Here is a 21,993-nt window from a genome sequence, read left to right on the forward strand (position 1 = left end):
AGGTGTGAAGCAGAGGGCTGGAGTGGAAGAGCAAGCAAGAGGGATGGCGGACCGGTGTTGGACATGGGGCAGTGAGGGGACAGGCTGGGGAAGTGACACTAGCTGTTGCTGGAGACTTTGGGAGAGATCGCAGAAGTCTGAAGGAAAACCAGTTCCTTGGAGGATCTGCTGCCTTTGCAGAGAGCTTGGGGAGAAACAAAGGGAGCCTGAGAGTGCTCGATGCCTACTGCTCCCCTGCACCACGGTACCTGCTCAGACTCAATATAAGATAATATCCAGAGCAGAAGCTTTCCCAACGAGGATACCGGGGACAGGAAGAGTCAAGAACTGAGAAGACTGTAGTTCTTGCTTCCACGCAAGACGTCAAAGTCGGCCATGTTTCCACCCCGGCCCCTTTGTGAGGCTGCAGCATAGGGGTGAAGCTAATGGTCAGCCCTTGATGCACCCGTGCCTTTCTGCTTTAATTCACCTCAGTTCTGCTTTCCCTGAGAGACATCCAATTCTAGTACGCCAGAAAGGACCCTTCACATTTTATCTGAGCGTGCCTTGTCCTGAATATTTAATGCAGATATTCTAAACATTTCCTTTATATTTTCATTCAAGAATCTTTCCATTCAAGCCTTGCTTTCCAACACTTTCAGCTTTAATTAACTTCACAGCTTAACTCTGACACAGATTTCCATATGCACAATTTTGCATGGAGTAAGGAGGCCAACACGTGGCTTTTGCAGTGGACTAACACACGAGCCCAAAAGGTGCTCCAGGCTTATCAATTTTGTCATGAATAATGCATGCCCTGCTCTCCCCAGCCTCCGTGCAGCTGATTTCACAAGGACAGACTTGAAGCCAGACACAAGTTTCCCCACTGAGTTGGATAGAAATTAAAGAAGTTGGCTGCACTGTTAAGCTCAGTGCTGGAAGGGGGCCGGAAGGGTGCACCTAATAGCTTGAACTAAATTGTTCTCACTGTCAAAAATACGTGCCCAAGGACACTAGAAGACAGCTGGGGCTTGTGTCTCCTCTTTTTAAATTGAATGAACCGAGAAGCTAAATTTTACTGGCTATTCCAGCCCAAAGTGTTGTTTTGAAATTTAAGAGAGTAGTTATCGTATAAAAGTTATATGGGGAAACTTGATCCAGTTAATTTGGTGAGATCTCTTTGACCACTTCATGTAAAACCCAAGAGGGTTAAGAAAAAAAAGAAGCAATTTTTTGCATGCAGGAGTAGGCTGTGCATTTCACTCTAACAAACAACAGATTTTTTTTAAAAAAGGCTCCATTCAAATTAGTGGGGTGGATCTGGCTGGTGGACTACCAGCAGTGACCAAGGCCAGGAGATGTTTAATGCCTGGAGTGAAGCAACGCCGGCAAGCGCGTCTGCCACCGGCCCCCCAGTGCTGGACCAGTGCTGAGCACACACGATGCCCAGCATCCTCCCGGGCGCTCGCTCAGTCAGCACGGCCACGTGCCGAAGGGGGATTATGTTGGAAACCACCCCATGCTTTCCACGTGACTGAAGTCCTTGGAGGGACAAGGTGAGAGGGACTGTCTCGTCTTGCAGCCTCCTTCCCCTCATTAATTTATTTCTGAGTGGCTCATTGAGCTCAAAGTGCAGAAGATCCTTCTATTGAGAAACATCCGTCTGTACAGGTCCTGCTTTGAAGCAAGAGGGACAGTGATGGAGGCTGGCATCCCTCGGTGTGAGCAGTTCCACCAGGTCCTCACCCCCAGAAGAGCCTCCTGCAGTGGCCACAGGCTACCTCTCCATCCACACACCTTATCTTTAACCGGGGGCAACAACATACCCTGACTCAAAAGAATGCTTAGGCAAGTATTTCCTTTCTGAAGATATTTTATATAAGAAAGAAAGAGAGCAGATGCCTATCAAAGCAGCTTTACAAGGATATAAAGGAGAAGGCATGGATCCCAGGCTGGGGTCTCCTTAAGACCCATGTAGACCTTTACGATGCTGAGAGCTACTGGGCTAGTGTGGCTACCTCCCACCTCCTCCCAGAGGTTCCTCGAGGGACACCTCACCTCTCTTGTCCATCTGCCAGGTGTTTCTGTGGGCTCCCCCTCAGGAGGGATCACCCCAGCTTACCACGGGCTACTCTTCACGACTTGGCTAAGAGCAAGGACAAGAAGAGCATCTGTGCTGAGATCTTTGCTGAGGGCAAGGGAGGGACAACAGGCAACGGCCAGGGAAGTGGTTTTAGTGCAGGTGACAGCATCAGGAGACATGTATTTGATTGCTCAGAATACCTGTAATTATCAGACTGCTAATAGAAAAATAACAACAGCAGCACCCAACATCTATCTCATCAAGTGCCACTACGACACATCCACACACCTCTCTCTCCTGCCCGCATGGCACCCAGCTGAACTGCAGAGGTCTGACACAGCCTTTCCCCAACTTCATTTCTCCTCTTCGACTCTCTTAAAATCTCCTCTTTATTTCTTAGATGGATTCCAGAGCCTGCGTCTCCAGACGGGCTTTAGGCTATACTGTAATCCTTATTCCCCAAGCCGCTCATTCCATGCTTACGAAAAAAAATACCCTCGAACTAAAGCAAATCCCTCCAATGCAACACAAATAACCCAACCTTTGTTCAAATGGGGTAGAAGGGAAGAGATGGGCTGTATGAAGAGGAGGGCAGTGCGAATCCCAGCGCTCGTATTCTTTCTCTTGTTCTGGCACCAGTGATGGTAACCACATCCCCGATGGTCCTCCAGCTCTTCCCTTGCCTCTTGCAGCCCTGCCGGCCCCCTCCTTCCCCTCGGCTGGTATCTCTGGTGGCTGCCAGCCAACAAAATAATGAGTCCTGACCGAGGCCAGTGTTTGTACTGGCCAGCAACCAAAGATAGTGCGATAATGAAAAAAAAAATATGTTTTCCACCTACTACAGTCTAGTTTTGAGCCGTGTGTCAAGTTGTCAGATACGGTGCACATGGCAGTGGCTTTTCAGTTGCCTGTGGGGAAGGACTTATGAAGCTGCCTCCGTGGGGTTTTGGGGCACAAAAGGGCTGGGGCAGTAAACCTGTGCCCCCAGGTGCCAGGCTGCCCTGGACACCGGTGCCCACGCTGTCCCACTCACAGAACTTTGCATGAAAAACATCCTGCATGCAACTGCCTGAGCAACCTAAGTAACAACCTGTAGGTCATAACGTTTGTAAAAACTGACTAAACAGGACCGAAAGCAGTATTTCTCTTTTTCTTTCGACTGCTGCTATTAGAGAGGACCTTGAATCCATCCCACAGACTAGTACGTCAGTGCCTTGTGCAGCATCCAGCAGCAGCCAGGGGCAACGAATACACACGGAAGAGGAGGAGAAATTCCTGAAATGAGCTCAAACTGCCCAGCGCCCTTTTGGATTATGTCAGCCCCAGCAAATCCTGCTTCCCGCTGCCTCGGCCAGAGATGGAGAGGTGCAGGAGGTCCTGAGCACCGGCTCCCGGCGCCAGGTAGCATCCAGGGGACGGGGACCTGCACCTCCCATTGCTGACAACCGAAGATGCACGTCCAAGCCCCAGCCCACACCCACTCCATTAAGCGTGACTGCCGACACCCAGCAAGACTAACTTCTCTGTGGGTTAGAAGGCTAAATAAATAAGAGACGAACAGCTACCGTACGTCGCAGCCTTTTACCCTGGGAGAATCAGTGAACCTGAATTCCCCAAGAAAAGCGAGCAGGCTGCGTCTGCGCCTGTGCTCTGATTAATCTCATCAGTTTGTTTTCCTGGAAACTAGATGTCCCAGATGCCATCGTTTCCATTATAAGTGTTCATCTGCTCTGTTTTGAGCTTGATTGCTCCTGTGGCCTGCTTGGTTTAACTGGTTTTTTTTGTTGTTGTTGTTGTTTGGTTTGGTTTTTTTTTAAATTAACATTCTTAAAAAAAATGCCAGTAAATTAAAATGAGGGCATAGCTGCAACCCTCAACACCAGATTTGTTAAGTGTTTAAAAACACCTATGGCATACAGAAATCCTGAGCTGTTGTATGCAGCGTGGCTGAATTATTAATAGCCGCCATGCATATCACACAAGAATTTCAAAAGGGGACTTTGTGTTTCTGCAAAACGCTGCTATTTTTGTCTGACAGCAGAGACAAAATCGTTTGGAAATTAGTCTCATTGGTACTAATCACAACTGTTACTAAAACATTCCCACTGTAGGCACAATATAGTCATTTTTCATTTTGGAGCAGAATCAGCCATTTCATTCATTATCTCAAGGAAGATCTTAAGAGTTTACAATTTGTTAAAATACAAACAAAACACCATTAATTAAAACATACTGGAACAAATATCTATTTCTAGTCATAAAAACCCTATTAACTAGCACAATAACATTGAAGCACACATTAAACTAATATCATTTACAGATGATACCATAGAATATTTCTTTTACGGGCTGGAAAGATCAGCTATGGGGTTGTTTGAGGTGGGCTGGTTTTTTTAAAACGTGAAGATATATGAATGGATTGCTACATTTAAATTTGCGTTACCGAGAAAAATAACAGTCCGCTGCGGGCAAAACCAGAAATACGGGGAATTTCTTTCCTGTCTCAAGTGAATTATTTCTGGTGAAAGGCTTCTTCAGCGTTTTGCTACAGGCATGCAGCTCTACCCACCGAACGTTACGCATGTACACACAGAGCGCGCTCCACCGGGGTTGTCTGTCCTCATGCCCTCTTCTATGCCCACCTCCCCTGCGAAGCTATTTATGGAAAGTGAAGACAAGACACGGATTCAGAAATGGAAAAAAAAAAAAACCACCCCAAAATCCAAACCCAACAACCACTGAGAACATCGGCACAGAAAAGCAAGTTGATAAGGAAAAAGGCAGCTTGGCTCAGCTGCTTCCAGAGCAGAAAGCGATGGGGACGTACTGCTATTATTAGCCCTCCGGATGGGAAGCAGCTAGTTCGCAGCACGGTTTGAAGCTGTTGGCAAGACGTTGAGGGATTTTCTCCGCACGTACGCACACGCACAGACACACAGGCGGACAGACAGACGGACACCCCCCCAGAAAGGCTCGTGGCGAGCCCCTTCCCCGCCGCTCGGGTGAGACAGACAGACAGAGAGCACGACGCCGGCGCGACCGTGCGTACTCACAGCTCGGAGTACAAGAAGTGCAGGTTGCCCACATTGTCTATGTAGTTTGCCGGACTTAGCCAAGGTAGGACCAGTAACAGGAGAGCCTTCATTTCCAGTGCAGGGCTGGCACTGCTGCTAGGTTTCCTCCTTCCAACTGTCTCTGTGTGCTGGTGGGACACACAACGCGAAGCTTTTGTGCCAGCCAAGCCCCTTCTAAGCGAGCCTTCCCATTTCAACGCAATGGTAGCACATTACGACTGGAGCTTAAATCCCTTAAACGGAGCTACACTGCAAAAATCATTGACCTGTAAGAGGATTACTCGATCTGACTCTCGGGTGGGTAGATGTGAGGGTTTAGGGACAGCACAGCGTGGTTGGCGAGACAGTGACTTATGCTGCAGAGGAGAGCGATGCTCGGGGAAGAGACCTGCCTCCTGCAGGATTCAGAGTGGTTCTTCAGAGGCAGCTGGTACGTTTACATCACTGCCCACAAGCAGATGGGTTACGAGCTAAACTGCATCACGGAAGGGTGTAGCTGTCTGACAACAGAGGCAGGGGGTGGCGGGGGGGGGGTGGGGAGAAAAAAAATACCCCCCGTGGAGTTTTGAAGCAGGCGATATCAGAAGACCACACCTTTTTTTAAAGTAAAATGCCGCAAAAGATCACAGCCAACTGCTGGCTGTTTGCATCTCAGTCTGAATTCCCCAAATCCAGTTGGATGTTTTTGTGCAAACATAAATCATGTAATCAACCAAGGACATATCACTTCTCGGTTGGTTTTTGTTTGGTTTTTTTTTTTGAAGGATGCAAACCCAAACATTTTAAATAGGGATGCTTTTAATGGACTACTCTGTAGCAACCAGCATTTAAAAAAAAAATACAGTCCCCTCATCAATTACAAAGCACAAAACACAGTAAACTCACCTTGTCCCATCAGTGACCTCGTCTCTGATCACGGCAAGCTTTCATTTTCTGAGAACCAGGATTGGTCTGAGCCGGAATCATGCAAGAAATGCGAGGACTGCCGACTGCCCCGCTGACTCTAGCGGAGCCTACTTTAATTTATTCACTGAGAACACAGATCACGTTCAGCCGAGATTTCAGATGAGCTCTGAGCCGTTCTCACCGCAGGCACCGGGTTGTTTATGATTATTATTTTTTTTTTTTTTTATTAGCAAAGTCACACACTTTCTCTCCCCTCTTTTGATTCACCGGCGTTAAAGAGAACAGCACCAGCTCGATCTCCTCTGCGCCTGGGCGTGCTGGAGCCGGTGCCTCAAGAGCACAATGCCCTTCTCCTCTCCTGCCCTGCCATGAGTTGGAGGTGGGATGGCGAGGGAGGTTTCTGCATTTCCAAGAATGAAATGAGGCAGAGGCACACCTTTGTTGATAATAAATTAATGCCGCGCTAAAAAAACATGCAGGTACTGCACAGTGTCTGCATGCACAAGGTTGCAGAAGTCCCCCTTTAGGGGATCACTCCGAAAGTTCTCTCCTAGTTCTTCCCTCGGCTAGGAATGTCAGTGGCACTGCTCTCCCACCCCTCAAAAGTGGAAACTTCCAGCAGAAAAAGTTCCCTGTGATTTCCTACTCCCCTACATCTGCCCTTTGGGGTTAAGGTAAGAGCTCTCCATGCCAAGGAAGGAAAATCCATGTCATGAGTGGCAAAGGAGAAGCCACCCACCCTATGTAGCACTGCCTCGTACTGCACTGCCTTAGGGCCTTTAGGGTTTGATGGGATGGGAAACCACTGCTCTGTCTCTCCAGCCTCCTTCTCCCTGGGTTTGGGAAGCCGGGACTTGGTGGGGGGAGCCTGGCACAGTGGAGGAGGAACAGCAAGAGGGTGTGGGAAAGTGTTACAAGGCCAGTTCCTCCTACCCCTGGTTGGGCTCAGGCCAAGTGAGGATCTTGAAGATCCTAAGGGGAAAATCCAGGCCACATTCATCAACAAGCACTGGAATAAAACTTGCCAGGCTTTTGGAGGACCAAATCATGGTTTAAAACACTGCAATTATGCAAGGCATATATGTGAAGGGTAACTTTGCTACTGCCTCAAGATGAGAAACCTAGATGCTGAAGTGACTTGTACATGTCCATGTAGGAGAGTTAACACTAGGAATCAGGAGTTGTGCTAGTTGCGTGGCTTCAGTGTAAAAAAACCAAAAATCCAATGTGCTTATTTATTGTGTGGGAGTTCTTCTCCTGCTAGTTTTGTGGCCACAGCTCCACGTCATTTAGTGATGTTTTTGGCAGTGTTATATTGACAGTTGGACTCAATGATCTTAAAGGTCCCTTCCAACTTAGACAATTCTATGATTCTATATCTAAAAATAAAAAAAGAAGACAAAGAGGAGGATCTAAAATACATTAAAGTAAGCTATATGTATAGCAAAGAGAAAAGGGTATTTGCACTATTTCAACAACTTTGTTGTCGGAATCTATAGAGAAACGTAATCTCAGTGACAGCAGCTCACAGCAGACTGCCAGCCCCTTTACCTGCGCGACTACTGAAATCTGTATTTGAGGTCTGCCAGAGAAGTACTGACCAAAGGCAGAAAATTATAAGTAAATTTCCTAATTTTTCCCCTTAGCATCAGAAAGCCAACCTTGCAGAGCACTGCTGGCCTGGGCTGGAGGGTGCTGCCACCGCCTCTTACACCACTGGGCCATGAGACAGCAGCACCCTCAACAGGGGTAGCTGGGTCCAGAGCTGGGGGGGCCAAGGATACCCAAATCCACAAACACCAAGCCTCTGGCATGTGAAAAGTGGGCTCTTGACCTTTGCAAGGCATCAAGAAACCACTTGTTAATGGTTTTTTTTCAGCTTTAGTAGTGCAAGAGAGTCACTTCTTTTGGTTGGTTAAACCACCATAACTTCAGTGAATATCTTCCGTGAATAAATTCATTACGAGAATCCAGGTGCTTCAGGAAATGAGGTCTCCAGTTCAAATGGGGACGTGTTTGAACGGCAGGCTGCAGAGCCGTTTCCAGTGACTGCCTTCAAGACCCAGCAGCCTGCAGCCATGTGAACACACCTCCGTGCTCCGGCTCACCAGAGATGCTCTGACCCTCAGCACTACCACGTCTGTGCAGGGATGTGTCCCCAGCTGCAGTCTGGAGCCCTGCGCTGGTTGCCCAGGGCTTCCTCCACACCGCACCTAGGAGCACAACTCACACCTGGAAACCACGGGGGGAAGTCTTTTCACTGGACAAATGATATAGGCCAAAAAAAAGGACACCTCTTAGACCCTCCTCAGACCCCTCCTCAAATCTGCATTTGTCTGCTGGCAGAAAGCACAGCCCTGAATGTATCTCTTTACTCTTCTGCTTTCCTTTCAAAAGACAGAAGATGCAAGACAAAAGCAGCAGCATGTGCTTTCACCCTGCAAAACAGGTCATCAGTTTCCTCCTTGCAGAGGAACCAAACTGCTCCCTGGAGAGGTCTCTCCTGGAGGCAGGAGAGAGGGTGTCCTGCCCACCAGGAGAGGTAAGCCTGGAGGTGGAGTCCAGCCGGGGACATCTTCCACACCATGTTGGAGAAGCTGGAGCTCTGGGAGCCCCTCGATGCAGCGCATGGGTAAGTGCTCACCTGGAAGCAAGGAGCGCTCAGCTCCAAAGACCAATACCAAACCGGAATATTTTCTGCTCTACTTCTCATATAGGTCATTTGTGATGCAAAAAAGGATTGAAGAAAGGGCAATTATAAAACCCTTAATGTACAACTAAAATATTTATGGTAGCCCAGCTTCCCAAAACTCACAGATCTCTTTGGATGACTAAATATACACTTCCATTATGCAGCTAACCGCAAGGTATCTGCCCAGAACTGCTAACGATAGCATGAAGTACCTTGAATGCATTTGATTCTAAAAAAAGAGTGAGATATCGTCATATAAATGGGCTAAATTCATCTCTAAATTCATGATACTGTAGGCGTTCATCGGGACCGAAATCTATAAATCTTTCATTGCATTAATTGTCTAATTTTATCAGCATTAACTGAAGGTAACTTTTTCCTCCCCTTAAGAAAAAGAGTGAAAAAAAGGTCTAGCAACAACAACTTACTGGGTTTGGAAATGCTGTTCGAGGTGACCGCGTTGCACGACCTCTGAGCAGTGTTCTGTGAAAGGGCAGCTAACCATTAGCTTGTCCAGGAGGTTATTCACTAGTATGCTGGACTTCCTGCACGTCTGGAGAATCACAAGCTTGCGGTCCATGGGGCAGAAGTCTTTTTCCACGAGGAAGTTCGTAAGGCAGGCTGTGCAGAAGGTGTGACCACAGAGCGTGTCTAAGGGCTGAAGCAAAGGTTGCAGGCAAATGTGGCATATCAGATCATCGTCTACTTCTTCGGTGTAGCTGTACAAGTGGTTTTCTTCCGGCAAATGTGCTTGGCCGCAGGTGACACAGAGTGGCGGGGAGTTGTCCTCCATTTCTTCTTCTTTCTGGCTCATAATCAGAATTGATGCAATTCAAAAGAGGGCAGACGGCAATACCCGACCCGCTTTCTATTCGTGAGAGACGCAGCGAGGGTTGTGTGCCATGGGATCTGTGGGGAAGAAAGCCGAAGGGTTATGTTCTGGATCGTTTTCTCATACCGTACTCACAGTATGTATTTGAATAGGAGGTACTCTGGCAGGTATTAGGGAAGGATTGCATCTCCGGGGCGGCAGGGTGAAGCCAAGAAGGGGGCAGAAAAAAAAAAGAGACCGTTAACTCAAGGGACTTCTTTTCTCTTAAACGTAGCTCAGCTTACACAGTTACCCTCATTGTAAAGAAAGCTATCAAAATAGGAAAAAATACTACAGGCATTTAATGGTTGAAAACCTTAAATTAGCATATAATTGCGGTTCCAGTCAGTTGATTTTGTGGTCATGTTACTTACGCTGGAAAAGCAGCGTGATGCGTAGGCAAACATTGCAGGACTGCGTGCAGAAATAGAGGTGAGAACAAGGGTTACTGCCCAAGCCGCCTGCTCAGGGCGGCCGGCGAGGGAAAGCAGCAGCTTCACCTGACGCACACGAGCACGCAGACGCTGCGCACGCAGCCGGAGGGAGGACACTCTTGGGCTCACGAGGATTTAGAGCTCGGCACCCTCTAGACCATCCTCTTCCCACAGCAGCGAGGGATCTCTCTGATTTTCAAAACCATTGAGCACAAGACCCCGTCTTTTACATTATGCACAACGGCGTTACAGGCAGCAAGAACGTATTTTGGGGAGAGCTCGGATCTTCACTATCTTGTCTCGGGGACCTGGGACCCTGCATTCAAAGCTTGTCTGCTTATTCCCCCCGCCATGGCACTGCTCTGGATGCCTCAAGTCGAGCGGTTATAACCATCTGCACCAGCATAACCAGCTCAAACCTTCATTTCACTTCCCAAAGCACCAAATACCTCCCGCGCTGAAGTGAAGTCCACAACACAATGCCAAGTACTGTGTCACTCAAAGTTAGGCCTATTACCTTAATAATTTGTATTACAGAAACCCAGTGTTTCCCTAACTACAGACCCAATTAGCTCTGGTCAGAGCACCTGCCTGCTGGTATTTTAAAGATATAAACTCTGTGGGTGGCAGCAAAACTGAAGAGTAATTTGTAGTTTTTACTTGATGAACCCCGACTGCTCGTTGGACCACTTATGTCTCATTACATCTATGCTTATTTTGATATATCGCTTTGAAAATAAACATGCAGACATAAAATATGCAATGGCCTAATTGCTACTCTTGCTTGGAAATGTAAATCTTATTTGCTGCTCTGCCGTAACACTGTACCCTTGCTTCCAGCTTGACTTAATTTGCTTAGACAATATGTCAGCCTCAGACACCCATGTTTGAGGGCAAATGAGGGAAAGAATAAAAAAATAAATCTGACTATGACAGAGCACATTTTCATATAAAATAAAACCTTATTTTTATGCAAAGCTCACGGGCTCTAAACCTGAGAAATTAAACTTTAATGTGGCAGGGGTTTTCTGACATAAAGGTAAAATAATAGCCCCACTAACACTAACCAGATGCTTAAATGTCAGACATTCACTTTAATGCTTTGCTAGATCCTATTCTTATGTAGCAATTACGCTAAGTGGCTGTATAATAATATTTTTTGCTTGCAAGGCTAAGTTCTGCATAAGCTCTGTCTCCTGATTAGCAGTAGCTTCATTTGAATCAAAGTCATCGCCTGTTAGAATTCTTGCAAATATTTAAAATACTCTTTACCGTGGCAAGTGTTTCCTTTTGTAAAAATATTCACCAGAGCTTTATGAACGGCTCTTTGTGAAGAAAGGAACATCTTTCTGTAGTGCAGAAAACAGCTCTACCTGCTATCTTAATATAGGAATTAAAACCAGTGTTACTTATTTCTCCTACGGTGACGCACGGCACAGTGAAACAAGAGAAAAGCTGATGGTGAGGCTGAGGTGGGGACTGTTTGGGCACTGCAAGTGACTTCTGGTAGGGAGCTCTTGGCCACCTTCTTGATGAAGTGGGGTGGCCATGAGCTGGTATTTGATTTACCAGTAGCTGTGTTTCGCAGGGCAAGAGAGAGAGCGAGCTCTCAGCTGATCTCTGCACCCCTCGCTCACGGAGGGAGCCCATCCGAAGCCAACAGGGCTGCCCGCAAGAATGGCAGCTTGGGCACTTGTGGGATTCTGGCTTTAAAAATAGCCATAAAATGCGCTAGAAATCAATAAAGCATGACAAAAATAGCATTGCTTCTTGAACTTTGTTCTTTCCTACATTTTGAAAATGCCTCGCACCTGGGGCAATCAGGGGACTGGGCTATATCATGCTGGTTCTGCACTCTCCTGCCACGTCCCCTTGTACCAGCACACAGAGGTGGACCCACGAGGGTGCTCTCCCCATGCACCACGCACCAGAATACGGCCAACCCCAACATTTTGTTGCTTCATGGATATTCCCAAGGACAGCAACTCTTGCTCCCTGCTGGCAGGAGACCCAATGCGTGGCTCCCATCAGCTAGCCTGATGAAAGCTGGGCTCCAAGCCCTGCATTGAGGCACAGCAACAGGAGCACGGGCATCTGAACCCCTCCCAGGCTTATGCCCTAAACCTGAAAATACCGCTCCTCCGCTCCCACATGTACAACACATCAACTCCCCTGATACGAATTAGGTACAACTGGGAATGATGTTACGGCTCGGAAGTGACTACAATTATTTCCACAATGACAATGGAGAAAGAGAGGCATCGCTGCCCTAAGACCATGCTCTGCTGCAGCAAAAATGATGAGAGAAGCCTCAGTGGATGCGAAGCCAGACTGCCCTGGCCATATCATGGATGCTCTTTATGAACCTGACATGCTAATGCATTGCTAGTGAAAAAGTGTGGGTGCAGGGAGCTGTACCTGAATTTTACAATGCTTACATAAATTACAAATACTTGTTACAGCACAGGGAAACAAAACTATCCACGCTAATTAGTAACAGGCATTGAATTTTTAGGAGGACTTAATTCAAGTCCTGTGGCCTCCATTATTTAGAAAATTTATTGAGGACAACAACATAAATTCTGGAAAAAAAACCCCAATCTATCAGTCTCTTCTGGCTAATCTGGTCCGTGTTGACCCATGATCATAGAATCACAGAACCATAGGGTTGGAAGGGACCTCTGGAGATCATCTAGTCCAGCCCCCTGCCAGAGCAGGGTCACCCAGAGCAGGTTGCACAGGAACGCGTCCAGGCGGGTTTGGAATGTCTCCAGAGACGGAGACTCCACCACCTCTCTGGGCAGCCTGTGCCAGGGCTCTGCCACCCTCAAAGTAAAGAAGTTCCTCCTCATGTATAGCTGGAACTTCCTATGCTCAAGTTTGTGCCCGTTACCTCTTGTCCTGTCGCCGGGCACCACTGAAAAGAGCCTGGCCCCATCCTCCTGACACCCACCCTTTACGTATTTAGGGTGGATGTCAGGATATTTTAGTATTTAAATATTTTAGTATTTAAGTATTATGATGAACCTTAAAGTGCTGGACATAGCAAACAATGAAATGATTGCCGTCTGTCCTTGGGAGGTGACTATACCACCACAGGAGTCAGCACGGGGGGCGTGCGATGGAGCTGTTGCACAGATTTGGTCTGTGCAATGTTTGCAGCCATTTGTATTTACAGCATTTAAGCGCTGTCATAACAAGCTACATAATTAATTTCATGTCCTTTTAGGAAACTTAAAGCCTCGGTGTTAAGTTTTACTAACCGTTCCTCTTGAACAATGTAGAAGAGAAGGAAAAGAGGATTTAAAATTGACGTGCTGATAATCAGTGCGTATTTCTACTTCTTCTATTAACTATGAATAATAAACTACGCTTTGAGCAAGGAACCCTGTACAGGTAGATGGTAAACCACTGCTAAGTGAAAAAAGGCGATTATTACCTTGCCGAAATTCTCTTCTTTGAGGCCCGTGCGTGGGGGAGGGGGAGAGGGGAAAGGAGGGGGGAGGAATCTTAGGTCCATCTGCAGTCAGTGTCAACACCACTGTCAACCTCAGCAGGGTGAGGATGTCACCTTGGCAGTCTACGCGAGAGCCGTATTTGCAGGGAGCGGTTGCTGCACGGCCGACTGGCAGGAGGAGCGTTTAGATGTGGTGGTGGTGCCATGCCCAAGAAAATAACACCGGCGTTTGCCACTTTGCTGCTATGCAGGATGTTTTCAACAACTTGGGTCTCAGATTTAGCATAATGGTACAGCGCCTAGCACAGCTTCACTTAGATAGATAAAATTAAGCTTGTAAGAATTTCAGGTGTTGGGACACTGCAGTAAACCAAGCTCCAGTTCAAGGCAGAGACCTGAACCACAGGAATATGGTGCAAATGATGAAGGAAGAACACTAGGTTGAGCAGCCTGGTCTAGTGGGAGGTGTCCCTGCCCATGGCAGGGGGTTGGAACTAGATGTTCTTTAAGGGTCCCTTCCAACACAAACCATTCTGTGATTCTATTCTATGACTGTCATCCTGGATATGAATATTGCCAAGATTTAAGCCACAGGCTGGAATGAGAATGGTCAATGTGACCATTCAGGGCATGAAATAACCTTTTTACTAAAGTGAAAGCCAGTATCATAGTAACACATTTTTTTAAAAAGTTACTCAACAGACTGCACCAGTTTGAAGGAGTTTGCACCTTACGGGTCTTCACTGCTTAGGAATTTGCAGCCACCGGAAGCGTTAAAGAGAATAACAAAACAAACGCAGACAAAAAGCATGGGCAGTAAACATGGAGAGCAGGTAGAGAGAATGCCTTTCATCTCCTCGCACAGTCAAGCCCGTAGCTGTCCCATCCCAATGAAGCATTTAGGCAACCTTAAGCTTAAATCCTGACTTACCATCAGGGTTACGCTGGCAGGAGCGTAGGGAGAGGAGGGCTCGCCGAGCCGAGTGGCAAAGCCCCGCTGCCTCCAACCACCAACCCCGTCAAATATTAACCCAGCACTTCAGGAGGCTGCACTTGGAAGTGGCGCGGCACAAAATGGAAGAAGCTTCAGGTAGCAGAAAATGAGTAACCAAGTCTAAAGGAGAAAGAATTAAGTGATGAATGATAGTGAGGAAGTGGCTAACACAGGAAGGAATAAATAGATGCCTAAAGGCCAGAGAAACAGTGATGCAGTAGCCTGGAAGGGCAGCACCCGGCTTAAATCCCAAATGGTGAAAGACAAGTCAGTGAACAGGCATCACTGGAAAATGAATGAGTGACACAGATGAGCTGCAAAACAGGTAGAGGAATTTAGCTCTGGCTACTCTGAAGTGGCGTGGCTTGGGGATAATGAAATCCTCAGAGTCAAGGGAAAGGCCGCCAGCATGCAAAGGGAAAATGGATTCTGAAAAGTACAGTAAGATCCCTAAATGTTAGTTGGTTTTGTTTGTTTTTTTTTTTTTTCTGTGTGTATTTAAGTAACATTTTTTTAATGCTCCTGTGTTATTTTTGGACTCTAAGCATGTGCATAACAAATCCTTATACCCATTGATTAACAGGGGATGCCTTTCCTTGCCCTGTTTCTCTGCTGCACAACCCCGTAAGCCGCAGAGGTACTACCGACAGAGTCGTCCTCCTCTTCTTAGCCAGACTGTCCTCCTCTTCCTACAAATGCGCACCTCTGAATGAGTCACAGCCATCCTTTCATGCGGTTCAGCATGGCACTGCATGGTCAACACTGCTAGGAGAGTTGGCACCTTTAACTCTTTAAGGAGGCCTCAGCCCAGCCGCCAGCGGGTAGAGGTGGGCAGGTCAGGAGATCTGGGCATTGTCCCCATCTAGTGGCTCACCCACACCGGGGAGAAGAGTGGATCACAGCCCGGAGGGAGCAGAGGTCCTCCTTCACCCTCTAGCAAAAGCACAAAACCCTCGGGTTAGGCAGGGTTAGCTGCGATGACATGCAGGAGATCGTAGCCCTTACTGCTCCTGTGAGTGTCCGGGTTACAAAATCACTCCACCTATCTCATATTCAGGGTTTTATGATGAGGTACCAAGACGAATGCTTACACAAAACTATTTGCCATTAGTTAGGTAAATTTTCATGCTGTTTTAATTTATCATCTTTCATCAAACTGTTTTTCCTGGTAGCGGGCTTCCCAGCTTTCCCGTTATCATGTTTTGTGCTGCTAACTGCATGTCTCTGACTAAAGTTTTTTATAGATTACACTGACCTTACTCTTCAAGGCAGTACTTATTTTGGAGGCCATTGAGCAGCCTATTTGTTTCACAATACTGGACAACAGTTGTGGAAAACATTATAGAGTGACCCGTACTCCAGTAATACCTGTTATACAGTATTTTCCATCCAAAAAGACAGCGATTCACATTCCAAAGATCTGGCTAAAAAATATCATATGATAATTTGCACCAACCTTGGCACAGCTGCACTTAAGTCCAAAGGGGTGAGTCAGTCAGCCTAGATTTGAAACTTTGTTCAAAAGAAGGTTATAAAACACTGAAGTGCCTAAAACCTTATCATCATGTCTTAGGACCAGTGTTCCTCCTGTGTGTATCTTTCTCTCTCTTTTTTCCCCCCTCCCCTCTTATTTTTAAATCTGTTCTATCTATAGAGAAGCCACAACGTTTTCTCTCTGCCTGAGGTGTAATCAGTAGCAGACCATCTCCAGCAGAGGTTTGTTATAGGCAGAGGTGAGATGCACACCTTCAGGTAAAAAGTCAGAAGCTGGACAAGAGTTGGGGATCCCGGAGATATTGATTTAGCAGATCAGAGTTCAGTTTGACTTTTAAGATTATAGGAAAGACTGTTAGAGCTGGCTCTTAGACAAAAATAATTGTATTTAAAAGTTCAGCACATCAGTACAGAATGTCTCTGGGACAACAAACAGGAGCTCCAAAACCTCTCCTCTGCCAGGCCCCAGCTTTAAAACAGCTGGTGTTTCAAAGTTATTATTAGTCAAAAAGTCCTTCTTAGAGCTTATAACAATCAAAGCACTTTGCAGAGCCTTCAGTGATGAAAGGCATTTCCAACTGAATAGAAAAATCCGACAGTACAGTAGGTGAATAACCCCGACTTTTTAAGTTGTAGCTCAAGCTGTGAAACCCAACAGAAATGTTATAGTGTGCCTGCACGCACAATAACTTCAAAAACCAGAACCAGATTTTTTGGGAAAAAAAAAAAAAAGAAAAAAAAGAAAAAAAAAGGTTTTCTCTGTGGCTCATGCTGGAATTTACAGAATAAACCAATGCTGGAAAAAGTTTTTTGTTGTGGAATTATGTATCTGAAACCTCTGTTAGGAATGTATGGAAATACATTCTGCTTTTTTGTCTCTCTCTCGCACGCCCACGCAAACCTGAATTGCTCTTCCTGACGATCTCATGGATACCAAACTTTACTCAGCATGCTAAAATGAAAAAAAATTCAGCCCAGAAGTAATTTGAGAATATTAGGAACAGCTGGACAAGATTTGAGTGAAGAGAAGATATGAATAAGACAGTACGTATCCTCAGGTTAGCCTACCCACACTATGAGGAACGAGTCCTGTGAATGAACTCACCTCAGCAGAAGGTAGTATTGCTGGGAAGCCTTGCTGCTGGCATGCCTCTAGCTGCCGAGTGCTGTGTCGCTCGATGTAACAATTTCTGTTTCTTGCTTTTTGCAAAGTTCAGTAAACCCAGACTGGGACCAAGAGCTCATGCCAGAACTACAAGCTGGGAGTCCAAGCGCGAAGAGGAGTGGTGGCAAAGCGGGCAGGCTGTGGGTAACTGCTCCTCAAAGGCACAGGGTCTACCTGCTCAAAGGAAGTCAATCATGTGGCCGAAGCCAGACTGTGCGAGCAATTATGATTGACTCCTCAAGTGCTTCCTAAACATGTGCTCATCCTAATTGACATAATAAATGCCATCGGCATTTCACATACTAAATTAGAAAATTGCCTTGCTAGTTATGTAACAAAGGGAGCGTTACCGCTCTGATTTGGCCGATTGCTCCGGCCGGCTTTGGCAGGGCTGGCAACCTCACAAATACCACAAGCTTGCTTCCAGCCGTTTGAGCAAATCACTACACTGTAGTTGTGTGGCTGGATAACCGCGTGCCCCAGCCGCCTTTCAGGATGCTGGCAGCTAGGAATAGGTACAACAGTCCATTCAAGCTGCTTGGGGGACTTCATCCCTGGTCCTGGCTCCAGGTGTGTCTGCTGCATCTCTGGGAAACTTGTCTGCCCACCCTCCTTGTGTTTCAGAGCGAAGAAATGTGGGCCTGTGGACCACTATGGAGCTATGGGGTGCTCCAGCCAGGTGCTCCTCAATTCAGCCCCCAGGCATATATGGACCCACACAGGGCACATCACAACAGTGAGATATTACACAAAAACCGTACTGATGTAGAGTAAAGTGCAAAACTTAGAATAAAATGCACTTGCTTTAAAATAAATAAAATAAAACAAAATGCTCTGCACCTTCAGTATGAATTTGGTTCCTGATTTTAACTCCATGACACTGCTTCTACCCTGATTCCCAAAGAAATAGGGCAGTTCTGCACTTATTCTGTCTCTCTGTGAGTCTCTTTGTTCGTCCCTGCTCTTTTTCTCCCCAGTACCTTTTGGATTCATTTTTCAAATTCAGCCCACTGACAGAATGGCAGAAGCCTCCATATACATGAAATTATCACAATTACCACGAGAATAGGTGACTGGGCAGGAAAGAGAAAAAAAAAAATAATGTTCCCACAAAAAGCAAGGCTGCAGAGTAAACCCAAACCATACTGGATATCAAGACAGATAGGCAGGAAAAAGGAGCTATGTATAGCCAGCCCTCAAGAAAAATTAATGTTGGAGCTACATCATATTAGACAAAGGCACAGGGAAGTAGTGTTCACTAATTCTTCTGCTCACTGAACCCCAATATGTAATCCAAAAAGCTTGTTCTCCTTCTCTTCCCCATTTCCACCTTCCATGCCTTACCACGCACAGCAGCACAGGTGCTGAGGCAACCCATACGGTCTGAACAAAAAGGTTTCTCCCTGGGCACGTCCCTTGCTTTCTGGCTTCCTAAAGGGTGGGTGCACTTCCTACTGCGTTCCCAAGGCCAAATGTCACCAGCCTCTTGGAGAAGAGCAAGATGCCCCTTCCTCCACCGTGCATCGTTCAGCTACTCTCTGAGCTGAAAGAGCGCAGCAAAACTCCCCGTGACCCTGATCCATCGGGGGAAAAATCAGCCCTCGATGTGACTGCAAGCTGCTGCCAGCATGCTATGGTAAGGGGCTAGGGGGGTACTGGGGTGCAGAGAAAAGGGGTTCATCATGCATGGAAGATGGAAGGCACACCTGGATGGTGGCACCCTGGTTGCCAGTGGTGCCTATTTAGTCTCAGAGAAGACTTGCTTGTCCTGATTAGGATGTTTTGCTCACTACGCTTTGAAGATTCTGTACCTTCAGACAGCAGGTAAGTAATCTTGTTGACTTCCCAATCTGCGGGACAAAGAACATCTACCAAAAAAATCCCACCCCACCCTCAGCACCCTCTAAAACGCTTTAAAGTAGCCTTTGTCTCTTTTGTGGTGCAAACTCCAGTGTGGTTGGTGAGGATAAAGGACAACCCGCCCAACTCACTCGCAGCTTCAGCCCGAGAGCACCTGAACTCCCCTGTTCGATGTTCGCTCCACATGGACAAACACAACAAACACAACAAAACCGCTGCAAGAGCTACCAGCATCTGCACGAGCAACCCGGCATGCCGACCACGTGTCCTCTGCGCAGGCCTGCCCTACTTAACTGGAAAATAACAACGCAATAGGCAAAGAGAAATGCACGGGAACGTGAAAATCTTAATACAGATTCACAGTAAGTCTTAATCTCTCCTCGCAATCCTCTCCCAGGGCCCCAAGCGGGTCAGCAAGGCAGACAGGCGATGCCACCTCTCTGCCCCTCAGTGCCAGGGGCGGGAAGAGCTGCTGGAGAGGGAAGGAAAGGGCAGGGGCAGAAAGCAGTGCGGAGGACTTCTGCCCCGGGGGACACTGAAGCCTTACACCTCACCCCGTCTCCCACGGCCATGGTGCCTGCCGCCCTCAGACCACGCAGCACCTTCTCACATGTGACCACGAGATAGCATTTAATAACCGCAAAGCACAGAACACGTGAGGGAGAACCCTGCTAATAATACCTAATGAAGCAAGCTGTGCTTTAATTACACCGTGCCTTTACAACTGCTCCTCTGATCCAGGAGTCCCTTAATGCTTGACAAACTACTTAATGAGTTCTCACAACACCCCGTGGGGACCTTTTTTAGGAGCAGCCCACAGCACGGTTAGGTGAGGAGGGGAAGGGGCAGCTGGCCGCTCCCACGCCATGGGGGGACGCCACGGCTCCTGCGATGCCGATGCCCGGCCTCCATCGCAAGAGTCCTTGTGCAGCAACGGGGCCACAGAGATGCTCTCAGACCTGATCCGAGGGAAAGCCCTCACCAACTCCTGACTTCTGGGACTGCATCGTCTGCTTGCTGACCATGCACTCATGGCGGGGGGGGAACGGCAGCAGCTTGCAGCATCTGGCTCCCTGCTGTGACTAGTCTAAGCAACAGAAGCGAGTGCTTTAGTAAAACCTCTGGCCCATTGCTCTCAATGGCAAAATTAAGTGAATTCAATGGAGCAAGGGTTTAATCAGCTGTATCTCAATTCTACTTATGTTGCACCTAACTCCAGTACTATGATTTATATATAATTATTATTATTAAAGATTATATATATAATCTATCATTTAAGTTATAGATCTGTAAATGCCTATAACAAACTATAGCTCACTATTTCCTTCTCCTGCCACTGGAATCCACAAAAAATCACTGAACACACAAATTCTAACCAGAAAAACAGTCTCTGTTGAAGAGCTGCATGAAACAGTGACGCTCTGCTCTTTGAAATAACGCAATCTGAAAGCATTCCCTGCCACCCAGTCACAGCTGCCGGGGCCCAGTCCCATTCAGGAACCGGGAAAAAGGAGGGGACAAGGCCAGGCAGGGTAGTCAGCAAATAAATTTCAACAACTTAGGAGAGCAGTACAGCCCAGAGGCAGCCTCCTAAATAATAGGCAGGCACACAATATGCAGCTGCAAACAGAAATTTCAGGGAGCAAGGGAAAGAAGCTTGGATGAGCTTGCGGGCATTTTGCAATGCCGAGTGCTGAATTTTATATTTAAGAAAAATGCGGTGTTTGAAAGAGGGAAACATATTGCACGCTGAAGAGGCTGAAGCCAGCAGCCCAACTACTTGTGGTCTGACTGCCGGCTTTCTGGTGCTAACACCGGTTACTTTTTGGGTCTCGAACAAACAGCATGCTGCCTTTCACTCAGTTATCTCTCTTACGAAGTAGTGCTGACAGGGCCCATTTATCTCTGCCGATAGTCCCTATTGCTCGTTTGGGAGCGAGCTGTGTGCTAGAGCTTATAACCCTCTTCCAAATGGAAAGGACTGGGCAAACACGAGGTATCGCAGCAGGGGTGGAAGCAGCTCTCTAGCTAAGGCTGTGCAATAGTTTCCATTCCAGGGCACTTTTTCGCAGCAGGCTAATGACTAAGATCCCTGTCCAACAAATGCCTCAGCAAATAAATTTTGTTTATTACAGTGACCAAGCCCTCAGCTACTAAAACACATCCTCTAGAGCCTGGTTCTGCCCTCGCCTGCTCAGTGCTGGGACACGGCAGCCCTGAGTATGGTACTACTCACTGGACTTGATTCGTCACTGCTTTAATTGGAGCTTTGTGGGAACTGCCCGATAAAGTCCATTGCTAATTAACATGCATGGGTTGCTGATGGCCTTGTAACATTCTCCTTAAAATAAAGAGGCTTACTAAGGTTTTGTCAGCCAGGACACGCGAGTGACACCAGCCTGGGAAAGATAGTTAAGTCTGTGGCTGAATTAATATCTGCTTCCCGAACCGGTTCTGTGGGTGTGGAGACCAACTGTGGGCTGCTTAATCCCCTGATGAGAAACCAATTAGGAATTACGTGCTCAAACTGTCCTGCTTCCTGCATCCTTCCCCACGGTCAGATGTGAACTGCTGCATGTAGGCAGGCAAGGGGATTTTTTTATTCTTTGAAAATCCTCCTACGAATCGTAGCTACTTCAGTGTCTCAGACCCCTTTTGACTGGATCTAGACTGCGATATTCTTCTAAATAGCTGTAGGATGATCAGCTGACTCCTCAGACTGTAACTATGAAACCCCATGTTCTTCCTGTGTGAACTGATAGTTAAATATATAGTATAAAAAGCTACAAACAAAAATCTGGAGAACAGCAAATAAAATAACAGCATCACCCATATTTTTTGCCATCAGCGTCTCAACAGTATCTATATCATGTAGCTATAGGCGTGGAAAGCAAATGACTAGGGAATAGACAAACAAAAAGCGGACTGGAATTATATCCAAAAATCAGATCAAAATCTACCTGCTTTCAGACAAGGCATTTGCT

The 21,993-nt window shown here is 46.9% G+C and overlaps 1 protein-coding gene across 4 annotated transcripts in view; it reads right to left on the reverse strand.

Annotated features, from left to right (window-relative positions):
- LNX1 (ligand of numb-protein X 1) overlaps positions 1-21,993 on the reverse strand; it is a 129,257-nt gene that overhangs the window by 60,948 nt on the left and 46,316 nt on the right. For 3 of the 4 annotated variants that reach the window (XM_074588069.1, XM_074588067.1, XM_074588066.1), the window contains one exon: positions 9,163-9,643. In XM_074588069.1, coding sequence (XP_074444170.1) covers positions 9,163-9,548 — 386 coding nt within the window. In that variant the 5' untranslated portion in view covers positions 9,549-9,643. Of the gene's footprint in view, positions 1-5,115; positions 5,583-9,162; positions 9,644-21,993 lie in introns of those variants that run through there. The other variant, XM_074588070.1, reaches the window with a different exon arrangement.

Source organism: Larus michahellis, chromosome 5, assembly GCF_964199755.1.
Source record: "Larus michahellis chromosome 5, bLarMic1.1, whole genome shotgun sequence".
Classification (NCBI taxonomy): domain Eukaryota; kingdom Metazoa; phylum Chordata; class Aves; order Charadriiformes; family Laridae; genus Larus; species Larus michahellis.